Raw genomic sequence first — 18,503 nt, 5'->3', positions numbered from 1 at the left:
GAGAAGGAGGGAGGGAAGCAACCTGGATTCTGGCTCCTGCTTCAAGCACTATTTATGCATGTTACTCAATTACAAATGCAAAATGTGTAGGCAGACCCTGGGGCAATAACCCAGGACTTCCTCTTCAAAAGCAAAACTATTAGGGTTGCAAATGCTCCCTTGATGAATCTTGCTTCCTGTCCAATACAGAAGTATGTCTTCAGCAGGCATGACAGACAGTTCTCCAGCTTGAGTTTCACCTTGAGTTAGTGCTGGATGCACTCTTGGGAGATGTTGGAAAGATCTCCTCAGAAATAGATTGGCTGTGAACCTGCATCTCCCAATTCAAGAGCAAGTGCCTTATCTACAAGTATGATATTATGTAAAATGTTGGCTATTGTGCTTCCACAACCTCTGGATGTGTTTCTGGGAGAAAGTCTCTGTTGTGATTCATGATGAGGCTGGTCTATGGTAGGCATGCTCAGAAGATGCTTACTTCAGAAGCCTCTCAGAATATGCCACACCTGTACATCACAATCATGCTTTCATGCAAGGTAGGTTTCAAGATTTTCAGCTGTATAGAAATAGCAGTAGCAATGAGAGATGCAGTTTCAGAACTTTTAAATAATTTTATCAGCAAAAACCTGATGTAGTTTTTTGTGGCCATTTAGCATACATGTACTTCTGTAAATATATCTTCTTGGATTTTTTTGGGTTTTTTTTGAGTTTGTCCATTGGTGTTGTTCTCAAAGTTATTTTGTGAACCACCAGCAAGACATAAAACTAGAACCCAGAAATCCTGCTCTGCTACAGTCTCTCTATAAGACATGTAAATATATTTACAATTAAAACCAATATTTTAATGTTGTTTTTTATGTTGGAAATGAAGTTGCTGGCACCTAACCGAATATAGGAAAAATCTTCTCTCATAGTCATTCTATCTATTAAACAGGTTGTTTCTCTGTCGTTGACATGAATTTATTAGTTCCTTGAGTGGCTTTCCAATAGATTCTTTTTCCATATCTTTGTTCTTCTGGCCTCTTTTCCCTTTTATTTTGGGTTCTATTCCCTCAGGAGACCAAAATCCTGCTCCCTTTACTCTACCCACCATGTACTGCCTTCCAAAAGGACTATTTGTATAAATGAGGTAACAGGAGGTAACATGAAGTAATGGGCAAATATTTTTGCTATTACTGTGAATACAATATTACAAATTCATGCTTGTAGTTTTTATATATTCAGAGATGAATAAATTGTATTTGCTTTAGGTAATGCTAAATAATCAATTACAAACCAGAATGTTCTATATAGCAGAAAATATACAGAAGACTATAGCAGGAAATGCTTCAAATATTTGTATTTAAACTAAAAGGGTAAATGACTTCGCTCAGACGTCAGTTCAGAAAAGTACTTAAAATATAATTGAATAAGATGCATAAGTAAATTGTTATGTTTCATGTAATTTTTGTAAGTAGGGCCTTATTTGTGACAACAACATGACCAGGTAGCACTGAACGAGATTCTGTTTCCTGCTGTGCTTATGCAGGTTACCTTTCCTTAATTCACTGTTGTAGCAGCCATTCTCAGCATCCAGTCTTAATATAGGTTTACCAAAAAGAACTTCTGAATTAAACTTCCTCTTGAGAGAAAAATAATTTGCAAGTGATAATGTGCTCTCAGATTGTTTGTTGGATTTTTTTTCTTTGCTATTTATTTACACATCTTGAATTTGAGCAAGATCCTGCTTTGCATTTTTCCTACTGGTCATCTAAATGGATAGATGACCAATAGATAAAAATGGCAGATGATGAATGGACAAAAATCCGAATGCATGTCCAAATTCTCCTAGAAATATGAAAGTAAAAGATGTCTAAAAAGTGTGAGGCAGCAAAGGGAGGAGATGCCATCCAAAGTGACCTGGACAGGCTTGAGAGGTGGGGCCATGCAAACCTCAGGGAGTTCAGCAAGGCCAAGTGCAAGGTCCTACACGTGCATTGGGGCAGTCCCAGACACACTCACAGGGCAGAGAAGTGATTGAGAGCAGCCCCGTGGGGAAGGACTTGGGGGTGAGGCTGATGAAACACTCACCATGAGCCTGCAGTGAGAGCTCCCAGCCCAGAAAGCCAAGGGAGTCCTGGGCTGCATCCAAAGCAGCTTTGGCCAGTGCACTGAGTAAGGGATTCCATCCTTCTGCTCTGCTCTGCTGAGACCCCACTGGAGCACTCCATCCAGCCCTGGGGTCCCCAGCACAAGAGGGCCATGGAACTACTAGAGCAAGTCCAGTGGAGGGTCTTGAGGTTTGTAAGATGACTGGAACATATCTCCTGTGAAAACAGGCTGAAAAGGTGGGATTGTTCAGCCTAGAGAAGAGAAGGTTGTGAGGCTTGAGAAGGTTGTGAGGCCTCTTCTTCAGGTCCATCAGGTCCAGTATCTGAAGGGGCCCACAGGGAAGCTGGAGAGGGATTCTCTGACAGGAGCTGGAGTGACAGGGCAAGGAGGAATGTGTACACACTGAAAGAGGAGAAATTGAGACTAGGTGTTAGGAAGGAATTCTTTACTGTGAGGGTGGTGGAATACTGGAAAACTTGCCCAAAGAAGCCATGGATGCCCAATCCTTGGCAGTGTTCAAGGCCAGGTTGGATGGGGCACTGAGCAACCTCGTCTAGTGAAAGATGGTAGGGGAGTTGGAACTAGACAGTCTTAAGGTCTGTTCTAACCCAAAGCATTTTGTGGTTCTGTGAAACTACAGACTTCTTGTTGAGAGGATTGAGAGTGGAAAAAAAATGACCAATCTCTTCTCCTCTATCACTCACTTAAACAGTAATGAACTGAGACATTGTCCATATCTGAAAAGAGGGTTTCTTATAGCAATGTGAGCTGAGAGCTTTGGCCTTAAATGGTGTCACATGATGCAAAAGAATCCAGAGGACCAAAACCATTCAGAACAAAAGACTGAGGATTGCCTCTAGGGAAAATTCCACTTTTTATTTTTTTTCACTCATCATTTATTTACAAATACACATTATAACTTTTATATACATTGCACATTTACATGGTAGAAAAGTACAAAACTATATATTTAAATGAATTTATATTTAACTCGCCATGTTTGAAAATATAAAATTGCATCAGAAAAAAACTATTATGAAAAGCAAGAAACCTGAACTGATAAAGCTTTGATATAACTTTTAGCCACACACTGATTGGGAAAGAAAATTTTGAAAGCGGTACTGCAAGACCATCTTAAAGGAAACACCTGATAAAACACTTAAGCATATGAAAAAAATTAAAACAATAAAAAGAAAATAAGCCTTTATTCTTATTACAGTTAGGCCTGTAGATGCTACTGAACTTCACAATCCAATTTCTTTGGGTTCAAAATTTGTATGATACAGTATAAACTCGTGATACAGAGATAATTTCAGTACACAATGTGATGAGAAGTAAAGAAAATTAAGTGTAAGAAGTTTCCTTAAAGATTGCCTCACTGCACCTTGACAGTATACTTTTGTCAGTTACAATACCTTTTGGTCAGTCAAGATTCCTTGTAAACAAAAACACGGGGATCTTTTGTGTACAGAACCAGCAAAAAGAAAATCCAATAAATAAACATAACAGAAACTGACATGCAAGTTTGTTAAAGTGGAAAAGAGTTAACATCAGTGAAACAAAGAGATGAGATCATGTGGGTAGGCTCTAAGGAATGGATTTTTATAGTTTACAAGAAAAAAGAAAAGCTTTACTTTACAAGCAAGAGACCTCACAATAAATAACACTGCTCTTCCCGTAACGAATAAATTTCTTCAAAAAACAAGGTGTACGGTCAACCAGACATTTTATGTATAAATTATAAAACATGACACAGTATAAATAAATGTCTACAAGACTCAACTATATGTATACTTTTTTTTATCTCCCCAAAATAAATAAGCATACACTTATTTACAGTACGGACATTGATTTTGTGCCCAATGGCTGTTTCAAAAGTGATGGATGTTTTACCACTCTAGAATGGAAGATATAGGAAAGCTGTAGTCCTGGTCTTCATCTTCCTCTTCATCTTCTGGGTCTTCATTAATTGCTAGATGGGGGAACACAGGGGAGCTGTTGTTTAAATTAGGACAACAACAGCGCAGAAGCAGCTCAGTGCATGTTTTGAAAGCCCTCTGAACAGCCATAATACAGCGTTGCATTTTATGCGACTTGTAGTGAGATGCTCTTTGGCATCTGCTGTTATGCAATAAGGTTTTTTACACATAATCTACGAAGTCATAACTGCAGAAAGTTCTGAAGAATCAATGGCTCAGGTTTTATTGGCAGATTCCTGAAATCAAATAAAAAGCGCTCTGGTGTTTTAGTTCAATTGCTTTGTGTCCTTCATTCAGAGTTAGCAGAGGCAACTGTGCTAAACCAGGTGCCACGTACTACCTTTAAGTTTGTTCTTTTGGACCGAGTTAAGAGTTTATCCAGGTGTTAATAAAGCAATCAGCAAAGCACATGAGAGCAGACAAAGTACAAAAAAAGTCACTAGAATTACACTCCTCGGGCAACCCCTTTCTGATAGAATGGCTTGTCCTTGGAACATCCCCAAAAACTCCAACTTGAAGGCCAGCTCGTTGTTGGAGATCTATTGCATTTTATCAGCAACCAAAGTGTGTGCGTGAAAGATAGATACTTATATTCTACTGTACCTTGAATCAATAAATCAATCTTTCTTATGTTTAAAGGTGTAAGTCTTCATTACCTAGGTATCGCCTTCAGAAGCCTTAAGTGTCTGCAGAGTTAAAAATCTCACTTACAGTTGCAAGATCCAGAGTGCTTAACTTCTAGAAGCACACCCATGGAGCAAGCTGCCTCTTTCATGGCACACTCGCTTGGGTAAGTTGTGTTATCACTGGCACACACTGCTTCTTCTGACTTGCTTTCAGGGCATAGCTCATCACAGAGGGCACACCGACCTCTGCCAACCTTAAAATCCCACAAGCACTTCTTCCCAGCACTGCATTGAATGTCTTCACAGGATTTGGCTTCTAAAAATATACACAGAATACTAGAGGTAAGTGAGAAGATAAAGCAAAAAACAAAGCAAAGACAAGCAACCCCCAAAACCTCCCTTTTCCCAGTGAACTGTGAAGAGAGAAAGCTCAGATATAGTAGATGTGATGGTACTTGCTGATTTTGCTCAAGCAAGTATTCCCTTGGACAACAATGCCTGTCTATATGTGGAGGAGGAAAGACAGCTGTGCCAGCAAAGCTTGGCCCTGGGAATACAGAATTACATTTGCCTATTGTATATGACTTTCCTGCTCCATTTCATGTCAATGGAAATTTGGCTCCCCAAATTAGCGGTAAATGCAGGATTTGTCAACAGGTGCAGCATTTCTAAATCTATTATTTTTAAACTAACCCACAGACAGCAGTTGTCTACAAGATTTGAAAGAGAATTCATCACAACCTATGCCAACTAAAAGCAACCTGAGACTTCCCCAGATTCCCCCAGCAGTTTTGGGGAGGAGAGGCTGCCCTGCAGGTGCTTCTTCATAACACACTGTACTATCAATCTTTTCTGGAATCACTTCCAACACAGAATGTCAGGTTGCACAGAAATTATTTGCCTATCTTCACCCACCCACTGTCTCCAAAGCCCACAGTTATTTCTAAAGAGGAAGAAATGATCAGATGTTTTAAATTAAGTTAACGTAGTCTTTGCCAAGACCACTTGAAGACAATTGTTTCCAGGAATACAGACCCACTCAATATGGTGACTGTATTACATCTTAACCATCTCATCATCTATTTCAGGGAGGCTATTTCTCCATTGGATACTAATGTCAGCACCCACAGCCACAATAGGATCAGGCCCTCTTCTCCCTCATGCCTACTGCAATCTTTTCCAGGACTAAGTTCACCCTGGCTCTCCTCTTCTGGGAGGGGAGCACTAACGCAAGCTGCTGAAGTCTCTCTTCCTCCCCAGCACTAACAACATCGGTCCAGTTACACACACTGGATACTTTGAAACAGGTGATTGAGGAAGCTCCCCACACACAGTCGCCTCCAAAGATACTTACTGACGCATTTTCCTTCATAGGCTAATCCAATGGATCTTCCCAGGAGGCAGGTAGCTTTCCTCAGGTGGCAGGCACTGGCGTAAGTTATGCCGTCATTCCCACAGAGATACTGTTCAGCGGAGGTAGGCTCTGGACAAATTCGGTTACATGTCACACAATACGCGTTGTTGGTTTGGTCGACCACACATGTGGAGCTGCCTGGGCATAAGACATCTCTGCAGGTTTCTGAAATAAAGACAGAAACAAAGTGATTAGTAGAAGATACTAGGACCCCAGTGATGAGTGTACAGGTGACAACAAGAACAAATGGCCGTATAAAAGCCTTCAGCAGCTCTCCTCGTTTAAGGGCTGCTGGATGATGCCTTCATATCTCAGGGTAGCTGTGTGAACAAAAGTGCTGCCAGACTATGGGGAGCTTTGGTTCAACTACATCCTTGTCTGCTGAGCACGGTCTAGTTACTCTCTCCCAGCCTGGTTCCTATGAGGAAGTACACCCAATATCTCCTTCCTACTCTCAGACAGAAACCCTTTGGCATTTGAGGGAGATTGGATTAGATTTGCAAACCTACTTTTGCATTTGCCCTGATACTGGACTTCAAGTTCAGGCTGTTCTTTACATCTGGCTTTGAGAAGGGCGCACTCGTTCCTGTAGGTTTTCCCATCTAAGCCACACACGGGACCCTTCCAAGTGATATTAGAGCAATCCGGAGCACAAACACACCGAGGTTTGTTCTTCTTGTTCATTTTACATTTCTTCCCGGGTCCACAGTCCACATTCTCGCATGTTTCTGATGGAAGGAAAGAGGCACCACTTTAGTACCAAGTGTGCAGAAGAGACCTGGTGTCAAAACTGCTTAAAGAAAGAAAGATACCGTGAACCCAGAGCACAGAGCAAAAACACCGTTCCCTCCCGTTCCAGGACACGCCGCTGGAGGTAAATTCCCTCCCGCCAGTGAAGGCAGGGGGGAGAGAGGGTCTCTCCCATCCTCCTTGTGAAGTGCAAGGCGGCAGGCAGAAATGGGGGGTCCCCCCCACGATCCCGGGGCTGGTACGAGACGTCCCTCAAAATCCCGACGAGGAAGGAAGCAAGAGAACAGGGCTGCCCCCCCACAACTCCCTCCCCGCTCCTCCTCCCCCTGCCGGAGCCGCTCCTCAGCGAGGAGCAGCTCGCCAGCACCCCCTCACCTTTGCATGGGATGCAGTTTGGGGCTCCCCCATTAAAAATCATCCACTTAAAAAGCGTATTGTCGTTGACGTCCTCCGCCGTCCACGACGTGGTCAGGCGGCCGCTCTTGCAGCACTCCTCCTTGCTGAGGTCGGTTTTGTAGAGGACCTGGCAGCGCCCGTTCCGCGCCTGGCGGAGCCAGCAGTTCCCAGCTGTGGGGCGGGGGGCGGGGGGGACACCCAGACGGATCAGTGGCGGCCACCAATGACCCAGACACAGCACGTGCGCCTTGCCGTGACTTTTACTAGACTGCTTCCTTTTATTTGTCCCGTTTCATAACCCGCAGCTACTACGGCCCATTTGGAAGCGCAGTTTAAAAAACAAACAAACCCTCCCCCCCCCACCAAAACCCAACCGAACAAAAAAATCCTCCCTAAAACCACAAAAGAACTAAAAAACCCAAACCAAGAAAACAAAACAAAGTCCAAAACAAAACAAAACAAAATGAACGAAAGAGAAGACCGAACCAAAACAGAGCTAGAGTTTTTGGAGGTATTTATTCCATATGTAGAGCAGAAGGAGCACTGCCGACACGTGACAGAGGCTTGAAAAGGATGTGCATTTAAAAGGGAATAAAAAGAAAATCGCGCTTGCAAATTCCTTCCTCCTCCCCCTGCCCTCTCCTCCTCACCGCGGCTGCACAACAGCATTGTTTTAGTGCTGCACAGTTTCACTCCCAGCCCATTTTGCAATCTGCACGAATTTGGAACATTTGCTGTTAGCGAAGTCTTTCGAAATCGCCACATTTTGCTGTTTCTATTAACAAATGTCTCCTTCACTAACATAATTCAGCAGAGTTCCAAAAAAAAAAAAGTGGGCAAAGTACATAAAATACAAGGACACTTATAGTAGGAGGTCCCTATAGAGTTTTAAAAATCGATCAAGCTGGCAAAGTAATAGGTTCCATCTCTCCTGCAAACATTTCAGAGGAAAGTACACTGTCCTTACACAGGATAGAGTGGGTTTTCTTGGGGTTATTTTTTGTCTTCCTTTCCCCCCCCCCCGCCCCCCCCCGTATCCCTGTTATTTGTGGAGTCCAGCCAAGAACATTGGTCCAAGCAACTCCCCCTTTTTTAGCTGAAGCATTTTAGTTGAGATGGGTCTCCCGTGAATAACCAATGTGACTTCTCCAGCAACTCAATACCAATTGACTCTCCCGCTAATCCAGCCAGGGCTCGATCCTTCCTCCTTACTCCGATAGGAATGTACCGCAGCGCGGGGTGAGGATCGGCCAGCGGAGATGTTGCTGAGCGCGGGGGAAGACACCCCCCCCCCCACCCCGCTAAAAATCATTAAATCATTGAACAAACAATGCCCTTATTAAAAAAATAAAAAGTTTTATGTCTTACAGTTGGCTAGGTTAGATTAATTATCGGTACTGGGGAAGGGAAAAAGAAAAGAAAGAATTATAAAAGAAGCAATGCCAAGACGTCCAGGTTGGAACATGGTCAAGAATAGGGGAAAAGCCCACAAACTAAAGATCAATATTCCCTTGTGTCGAAAGAGGGCTCTTAAGAGTTGTCAATATCAGATTCGGGTTTGTTTTGCTCACACGAGGAAAAAAAAAAAAAAAAAAAAAAACACACAAAAAAACCCCCCAAAAAACCACCACCAACTCACCAACTTATTTAAGCATACTCTTCAGTGCAGGAGAATTTACAACGTTAATATTTACTCAGACACACACTCAAAAAAAAAAAAAAAAAAAAAAAAAAAAGAGTAGGGAGGAGGAGAAAATTCCAATATTAAAGTCAATAAAATGACCACTTATTGGTTTCTAAAAATGTCAGATGTAATCCTGGGGTTCTCCATCACCACCTCTCCTTCAGTCAGTTAGGAGAAATAAAAATCTGAACTAAATTACCAACAAACTTCGTGCATTCATTCGGGAGCCGAGACTGGGAAAGTTCCCTCACGATGCTGCTCTTCATTCACGCTCCATAATAACAATAAAAAAAACAAGAAATAGCCTATCTGTCCTCTGTTCCTTTGCTGAGCAGTGCGAAGATCCGATTAAAAAGGGATCTAAATGACACCTCTGCACCTCGCTACAAAGCCCATAGTTAACTTCTGTTCTGTTGGACCTTGGAGAGAGGCGTTTAACACCGCAGCAAACTAAACCCTGCCCGAAAGACGGAAAACATTAGTAATAATAAAGAAACATATGTGCGAATAAACAGTCTGGTCTTACCCTGCACTGTGTGATCTTCCATGAAGTGGCACAGAAACATCAGGATTAAGAGCATGCCCGGGTGGATTCTCTGATTTAACATCCTCAGTATAGCAGGGAGTGAGAGAGACGCAGAGACAGCGTGAGGGGGAGTAAGGAGAGGGAGCGAGCGCTAGCCAGCCTGCTTATGATCGCTCTATTGAATGAACGTCAGGCTCTGAATGCAGTCTCTCTTTAAATCTATACGGGGGTCCTAGCTGTCTGCGGTGGGCGGTCTCCTAATGTGTGTGTGTGTCGGGGGTGGGGAGATTTAAAAAGTTCAGTGTGAATCAGGTGACATTTCCCACCTTCTGGAAACCCTCTCCAATTATCCGCTCTAGGTGCACGCACACACAGGCGCGCACCCGCGCACCCTGAGCGGCGGAGCCGCCGGCGGGGGCAGCGGCGGGAGCGGCCCCGGCCCGGCCCGGCCCGGCCCGGCCCGGCCCGGCCCCGGCTGCAGCCCCCGCCGCGGAGCCGCCGCGGCCGCGCAAGCGCCACGGGAGGCTGGAGACCCGCGGGGGGTCGCGGCCGCCCCAGGGGCGCCCTGGCCCCTCCGGCGGGCTGGGGGTGCTGCCGGGGCGCGGAGCGGAGCCCGCCCGGAATCGGCTCCGCGGGCGTGGTCTCAGCGCGAGGTGGCTGCGGGGGATAACATCCCACTCCCCGCACCTCCGCCGGCCGGGCGGACAGATCGCTCGGCCCAAAGAAACCCCAAACCCCGATCGACTAGCCCCAAACCTGAAAAAACCCCAAACCCCCAAAAGACAGAACCGGCTAAAAGTTTAATACCTAGGGCCGTTCCCGGGTGATAGGCTTTTCACTGGGAGAGCCCGGGAGGACGAGACGGCAACGGGGGCGACGTAGGCGGTCTCCTTTCAGAAACAGAAAGATTGCAACATCGATAATGAACTTCTAGGGCACTAGTTTATTAAGCACAGTCTGGCATTATTCTCTCCTTAGAAAAGTTGGCGGTCTCTCATTTATAACATTTTTTGGCACCGCTGAATGAAACTGAGTAGGCGATATTTCCTTTTATACAAAACGATTACTTAACGGAAAATGGTATTGTTTATTCAAAAGCTGCCTTTTAAATTTCGATTCTTTCGCTTTTCTGAGCCACCAAAGCACAACAGACTGCGAAGTATGCAGACAGGAATGCCCGGACAGTGCCGGGTCAGGGGCCGGTGCGCCGCGGCCGCCCGCGCCCTCCGCCCGGCCTTCCCCATACCCCTCCTCCCCGCTCCCGCCCCCCCACCCCCCCTCCCGACTGCCCCCTCCCCACAACTGCAAATAACTCAGTGATAACAGATTTTTTTCCACCAACTGCAGGAGATAGTGCTAATCTTTTAATAAAAGATCCCATTACAATGGGATCTGTCTGGACAGACTATAATAGATCCAGAAATACAGCCGTGCTAATATTAGAAGACAGTTGTTTGGGTGCCTCAGGCCGGGCCCTGGTCCCGCTTTGAAAGTGGGCATGAATCACAATGTCCCTCGGTACCACCTGCGGTCACACGCATTAAGGAGCAGACTGGTAAATGATTGACCTCGCTGCGGTTTTTTTTTTGGCTGTTTTTTTTTTTTTTTTTAATTATTATTATGATCCTCGTCCTCCTCGTCCTGAGCATCGCCCGGGCATTTTAAGCACTTCAGAAGCTCCGGGACTCCACATCCTTTTTAATCTTTTCCCAGATTGGTGCCACTCTCCCCCTGCCCCCCGCCCCTGCTGCCGGAGCCGCGCTCATGCGGGGTTGCGTAGTGCCCTCTACCGGCGGCGGCGCGCAGCGGCAGCGCCCGCGCCCCGGCCCGAGCCGCCCCTGGCCGCGCCGGGTTCGCGTCCCGGGCAGCGCCGGCGCCCGGCCGCAAGGTGCTGCGGGGCCGCTCCGGGGCCGCTGTGCCCGCGGGCTCCGGGCACACCCGCTGCGCAGCTCGGGCGGCAGCACAGCTCCCGCCGGGGCAGCGCTGGTGCCGGGGCTGGTCCGGGAGGAGTCCCGCGGGAGGCTCGGAGGGATCCCGGCGGTGGCGCGGGGCGCGCTGGCGGCTGCTCCCGAGCTCGGCTGGGCTCGGCCCGGCTCGGCTCGGCCCGGCACTGCACGGCTGCCCGGAGGGCTGCGGGGTCAGGCTCACCTTCCCGTGTTCCGTTTGTGTATGTTTTTTAGTAATTGGCCAATACAGTGTTTATCCTGAAAATGTTTTCAGTTATAGAGGGGCGTTTTCAGGCCGTGTTCCTGGAAATGAAACGCAGAATGGGTCGATAAGGTTTACACATGTGCTTTATGCATGCATCATCGGGAGATCAATATGATTGCCCTGGTATGGAGATTTGTATCACACCTGTTCTCTGACATCACTTAGAAACAGCTGCTGTTTCTTTTACTGTTCCCCCCCCCCCTTTTTTTTTTTTTTAATTTTATTTTTCTTTTTTAAAATGCTAGATACTGGATTTGTGAGTAAGAACATGTCAGGGACATATTATGTAATCAGACATGATTTCTTCTTTCTCACTATGTGTGCTGCTCTTTATAACTCCCCCACCCCTTTCTGCTTTGCCAACAATCATATTTAAATTACCAAAAAAACAATAGCGTCGATCTGTAACTGAACTGTCAGGCAGCACAAGAAAAGAGTGTTGTTTTCAGTCTGACAGGTTTCACAACTTTTTTCTACCAAGAAATGTATGCATTTTAATATAGGCTTTTGGACGTGAATCCAATCTTTGCAGCTGGCCCTGATCTTGGAATAATAGAGCTTTTAAAAAAAAACCCTTATATACTTACATCTCAGACTTTCAGAAAGTTCAGATTTGGTTCTCAATTTACATATTTATGTGTTCTAATATAGCAATAGCCATAGCTACAGCTACAGCAAACTCCATAATACAAAATATTAAGTGGCTGGCCTCTGAAAAAAATAGCAGCAAAATATGAAGAAGGAGGAAAAGTAATCAGCAAGTTACCTTGTCAATATGTGCTATTAATTCACACACAGATGCAGACACACACATACATACACATATGTGGAATAATAACTTTGTGATGTCAATATTAACTATGTGATGTACTAGTATTGATATTACCTTTTACGCCCTTCCCCTCACTCTGTTGCCTAACAGAAGAGTGGTTGCTGGTATCAGAAGTGGACCACCTAGGAACCCCCTCTTTGATAAGGAACATGTTTGCAATAAAATTTTTTAGGTTGTGGATAGGACTCCAGGCCAAAACTGATTATTTGGAAGAGATATGGATTTTGATCAAGCGCAAATGGGAAGGCCTATCATGGCAATCTAACATTCAAGGGAGCAAAAAAAGACTCAGACACCCTCCTGTGGTCCTGGATGCATGTATGCATCATCCCATGCAGTTTCTCACACAACTAGCCTCTCCCACTCAAATAAAGGTAGAACGTCCTCTTCTGGTAGAAGACTTGTTACCTTGCTTTGTTCCCATCTAATTGCACTGATTATCACAAAAAGAAGGGCCTGTTTCTGAAAAACTGCAATTTCATGTAGGCTCTCCTCATTTGCATCTTAGATACTAGACTGAAGGACTTTTCTGAGTACCATTGTATTGTACTATTTGAAAAGCTTTCCCTCCACTTTTTCTTTTTAAGTATGGGAGAATAATTACAGACCTTAAATAACTTTTCTGTAGAAATTTCATGTGCTATTTCTCGGAAAACTGTAGCATAAAAAATTGTATTACAAAATTTGATTTCTTGATTTGACCAAGACCTTTTGTGAAAAACAAGTAAGTTCCTGATGAAACTAAGCTCTAAAATATGTGAGCTGAATTTTAATATCAAGTATTGGCTATGTGTGCTATTCCACTGAAATTGTTCCTGCACATCAGTGAGACTATTAAACATAGAACTTGCAGTGCATGCTCTTGGGGAGTGTTGTGCTTATCGGATGAATACAGAGATGCTGAACAGTTGTTTTTTCTTTTTTTATTAAATTGACCCAAGAGGTTATGGTGGGCAATGGACTAGATAAAGAGGTAGTAGGGAACTTACCTAATAAATAACACTGGTAAAACTGTTCATTCTGGTTCACACTGCAGAAAGGTCATGTAGGCAGGTGTCATTCATGTTTTCGGTCAAATAATATTGACATATATGTGATATGAGCCAAACTGACCCCTTCCTTACCTCCCTTTGGTGGTTCAGGAAGTAGTAACAGAAATGTGTATCCCCTAACAGTTTGAAAGATACCTACCTCTTACTGGAAGTACAAACATGACAAGCTGTCTTGGACACTCCAAAGACATTCTCTTGTCTTGTGCTGGCAGTACCACAGACCAACACAAGGAACTGCAGCAAGTCTTATTATTCAGTACCCATTGCAAACGGGATGTGGTGTGGCAAGACGAGGTTTAATGTGCCAGTGGAATGAAAACAGGTTATTAAACAAATTGCAAAATCTTTCTGGATTGTTGAAAATTTGGACAAAATTGTGAAATTCCAGTAGAAAATGGTATTGGAAAAAACTATAAGGGAACTCTTAAAAACATTAACTATCTAAGGAATCAAAATTTAAAAAATTATGAAGGAGTCTACTGATCTATTTCTTTCCTGATTTGTTGAAGAGGTGCTCCTCTGTATAGTTTCAGACAATATTAAACAACTAGAAATGTGCAATAGATCATGGAATTTCTGGGACAGGTCTTTCACCTTGTTGGGATTGTAATGTTTTCAAGAGTACCAGGAATTCAGATGTAGATTCTAAATTAATTTTTTAAAATTTAAAAAAACTGTTAAAAAGGAAAGAAAAGATAATTATTGTGGGAAACTTGCTCTTCACAGTTTTTAGGATGCTGCTACTGTAAAGAAATGCCAGAAGGACAGCACTGCTAGTTCGAGACAGCCCATTTCCACATGAAGGCTTAAGAAGAGGCATGGTAGGAGGGAGCATGGAGTTTGCATAACAGTCAAGGCAGAACAGCCCCTGGAAGGCCATTTCAACCTTTGGCTGTCTGAAGTCATGTGTTAAGTGAAGGATGGCTCTTGCCCAGCTTCCTGACAGGCAAATTGCATTTTATACTTCCACAACTATTCCAAGTGAAGCTATGTCATTCTTGGTGGCAAAACTTCAAATTTTTAAGTTGTAATTAGAGATGAGGAGCACAGTGCTTTCACAATGGCTAAATCAGATTATGTGTGGGTATTGTGCTTTTGAGGTCTGCAGCATTTTGTAAAGCAGACTTCAAGAGACATATAAGTTGGCAATCAGTTGCAGCTGAACCAGGTCTGGAGACTAAACCAAAGATATAATGAGGACAGACATAGTTTGTAAACAACTACTTTGAAAATTAAGTCAGTTTTTGCCATTACTTTACATTTCTTTTTGTTAGTTTTTTGTCTACTTATTAGAATTAATGTGAAGTGCATATCTGATTATTTGGAAGTGTGGAGTCACATAACTCTCTAATCCCAAAAAAGTCTGTGTTTGACTGTAGGTCCTGGATTGGAGCTTAATGGAAAAAAAAAAAAATCACTATTAAGAATGATAGTCAACTTTGACAAGCTGAATGTAGCAACATAAAAAGGGTAATAAATGGAGAGCTTCCAGCTCAATGCATATATCTGGTGATATATGTACTGGATTGTGTTTCTAGACTAAGAGAGTAAGTGCTTGACTGCATCAAAGTTACAGGCTTGCTAAGGACAGATCATTAACTTCTTGTTGTGTGGTTTGTATTTACTTTATTGCCAATCTAGGAAGAGGATCAATTTTAGTGGCTTACTTTCAGGTATTAATGGAACCAAATGGATTTTAGACTGCTGTTTAGTCAGTGCCAGCTTACTGGGACATTATCAAAATTGTCCTATATGGTACCTCTTGGTAAACTCCAAATGCTCCAAATGTCACCTTCTAGTACTGCCTTAAATGTGCTCGTCAGAATAGAAATGAATTATTGCACATTTCTAGTTGTTTAATATTGCCTGAAAATATACAGAGGAGCAGCTCTTCAACAAATTAGATATCAAAAAAAATGAAGATCTAAATGTGACTAACTGTGATAAAGACATTTAGAGAAGATCAGGTTGTGTCTATGATGGAAGCAAAGAAAAGCTTTTATCCCAGTTGTGATGAACTTCTTTATTTTTAAGAGCAGAAAAGGAGTGTATTTCAGGATATGGAGCATCATCACATATGTATCATGTCCCTTTACAGGTAATAAAAATTTTTGGTCCATTAAAAAGTACCTTTTTACTATCACAAAAAACAACAGTGAATTTCCAAAATTATTTTTTAATACATATTGAAACTATTGTACTATATTAAGTACATGGTTCTGCATGGGCTTCTGTAGACGTGTCCTGTGGCAGTGCTAGCTAGTGGTATCTGGACCATCTAAAGTCTTATTTTGAAGTCAGACTTTTATGAAATAAATACAAATATTAGTTAGCAGTATGAGAAGGATGAAGACCACAGGGTAATTTTTGCTTAGTTTTGAGACTTCTTGCATAAATTTCTTTGCAATGGATGCCCTGCATGGATCACTTAGAGTTTGTTGGCTTCACAGTATGTACTGTGGGAATTGTCTCCCTTCAGTAGCACTAAAATTGCCTTATGTCCTCTTAAAACTCCACTGAGAAGGGCATCTAGTGATCCCTGTAGCTCCTGTTCTGTCCACTAATGTGTTTCATTTGCATACACTTTCTTATATACTTGATCATGAGGTGACTTGAGTAGCCACAAGTTATGGATAGAAAGATATGTCTCCAGACTGCCAGTCCCTACAGTACCCTTTCTCCCTGGATGTCTGGGAGAAAAGGTGCATCTTCTGTACACCAGGTAGCAAGTTTAGTTACAGATTTGCAAGGCAGTCAGATTGCATGGGTGTGAACTTCTGCTTTCTTGCCTCTGCATCAACTCTTGCCTGTTCTCATGATCAACCTAAGCAACTCCGATTTCCACTGGTTATCAGTGGGAGGGATATCTGTGGGGCCTCAGACTCTGAGAACATGCTCATCCTTAACAGGTCTTGTTATTGTACAAGACTATTATGGGAGCAGGAAGAGTTAAACATGGAGATCATCTACATCTCAGATGAGAAGGTTTGAGAGGCAAAGGCAGGAAAAGGTTTTAGCCATTTTTCTGTATTATATTCTGTGTAATTCCAGAAGTGTATGGTAACATATCTGGTAGCTTTGTATAAATAACCTGGGTACACTTGGACTTGACAAATGACATTAAATATCTTTGCTCAGGTACAAAACAACATCCCAAAGGCAAAGGGATAGCCTGTGGAACAGCAGGGATAAACCCCAAATCTTAAATAATTCTGTCTCCACTGGCCATTCTTTCTTGCTGCTGTGTTACCTTATCTCATTTATGCATGTAGAAATCCTTGGATTGGCTCCACATTTTAAAATGTGAAATAATGAAGAAAAACTGATTGTGAAAATAAAAGTTGTTTCATTGATGCCTCATAAAATTCAGACATTGAGGATTTGGTCTATATTAGGTGTCTTCTTTTTATTTATGTCTATTACATTTACCATCGATTCATGTTTTTCTTTTTTTGATAATAAAATAATTAATGAGGTTTAGTAATTAATTTTGTCCTACTTTCCTTCATTACAGGCAGTAGAAGGTGACAGTAATCTGGTCCAGAGTCCAAGTATTCCTTGTTCCTAGCATCTTAGTTCCCCCTCAACTGTACAAGCTTGAAAGTCCCATTTCCAAGAAAGAATTTAGTCTGTTTCTAATCCTTCACTCACTGCCCATGTGCTGCAGAGCTCATGGAGCCTTCTGAGCATCCTTCATGGTATCCAAAAGAAAGATGAAATTCTGTGGTGGTGATGGTGAGAAGGCAGTATGCTTTCCACCTTCTTTATATATGAAGACTATGTCTGCAAATGGAAAAATTCACAAAATTGTTCTGTCAGAGCACCCAAATGCCTTCTAACCTGAATGCTAAAATAGTGTATTTCGCTGTGTAGGGTTATAACCAGCATATCTGGGAGGCTTCGCAGGTCCCTGCTTCTCTGTAACAAAGACAGTAATGGTCAAATAGAGGATGCCTTAGGTCCCACACCTCTGACCAGAGGATCTCACAAGTCTTTGTCTTTCATGGTTGCTCACCTCAGTAAGCTGCAGTATTGCCAAGGCCAAGTGTTCTGAATGTACATGTGTCACAAGGCTTGATTCAAACAAATCAGCTTAAGTAAGTAGTTTTAAATCCAGTCTGTCTTTCTTATTTTCTGGTTTCTGAGATGGCAATCACTTTTTTAAGTCTTTCTGCAGAACAATGACATTTACAAGTAACTTTTTAAAAATTAAAACAGAGACTCTAATATGTGTCCAGGATTCCAGTATCTGTCATTTAAAGAACGTCTTTGACAGAGATGCTAGGTTTTCCAACAAGGAGATTTAGACCTGCAAGGTGTGGGGCTACACTGTCCCTAAAAGGTGTGAAAACACAATAGTAAAAGCAGCCTACTTTGTAGAAATATAATTGTCAGAGAAAGACACTTTTCTTCATTTCCATTTATAAAACACACAGTTTTTGGTAGAGGAGCAGGGGAGAGTGAAGGGAAGGGATAACGTGGTAAAAAATAATTTTAGTCTCTAGAGAGGACTGAAAAGTAAAGAATCAAACTCATGCTATTAGATTTCATTTAGTGTTCATGGAACTTTATTAGAGAAAGAAGAAATTTAAGAGTTCTTAGCAGCAAACACAAAAAGGGAGGTTTTGAATAACAATTGAAAATCTGAAAATATAGTATTTTAAAAGAGAGTTCACTACTCCAAACTGACTTATAGCAACAAAGAATTCACAAAATAAGAGAGACCTCTTGAGGACTTCGAATGTATTCCAATAGCTTGGTTCTTCTTAGATGTCTTTGATGCATGTGTAGTTTGATAAAAGGGAAAGAGAATAAAGAAAAGCATTCCTGAGAAAGCCTAAGTCAAAACTGATTTTGCATCCATTAGGTGGAAAGAAAGTCTATACCCTAGTTAGTGCTTTCCCCACAAAATTTTGAAGCATGCTTTAGTAGCCTGCTACTAGTA

At 42.7% G+C, this 18,503-nt stretch overlaps 1 protein-coding gene across 2 annotated transcripts; it reads right to left on the bottom strand.

The window, feature by feature from the left end:
* Positions 1 to 2,945: 2,945 nt before the first annotated feature.
* On the bottom strand, positions 2,946 to 9,654 carry FST (follistatin). 2 transcript variants are annotated; one of them, XM_085567927.1, is made up of 6 exons: positions 9,464 to 9,654; positions 7,233 to 7,424; positions 6,617 to 6,835; positions 6,048 to 6,272; positions 4,779 to 5,009; positions 2,946 to 4,303 (listed from the first exon to the last, which is right to left on the bottom strand). In XM_085567927.1, coding segments are annotated over exons 1-6 (951 nt in total). In that variant the 5' UTR covers positions 9,546 to 9,654; the 3' UTR covers positions 2,946 to 4,301. The 2 variants fall into 2 exon arrangements, with proteins under 2 accessions (XP_085424053.1, XP_021409534.1); XM_021553859.3 differs by having other exon boundaries at positions 2,946 to 4,060.
* Between the last annotated feature and the right edge of the window lie 8,849 nt (positions 9,655 to 18,503).

The sequence above is a fragment of the Lonchura striata genome, chromosome Z (genome assembly GCF_050655825.1).
Source record: "Lonchura striata isolate lonStrDom1 chromosome Z, ASM5065582v1, whole genome shotgun sequence".
Lineage (NCBI taxonomy): Eukaryota > Metazoa > Chordata > Aves > Passeriformes > Estrildidae > Lonchura > Lonchura striata.
The sequence above is the reverse complement of the archived record's forward strand: the minus strand, read 5'-3'. Positions and strand labels throughout refer to the sequence as shown.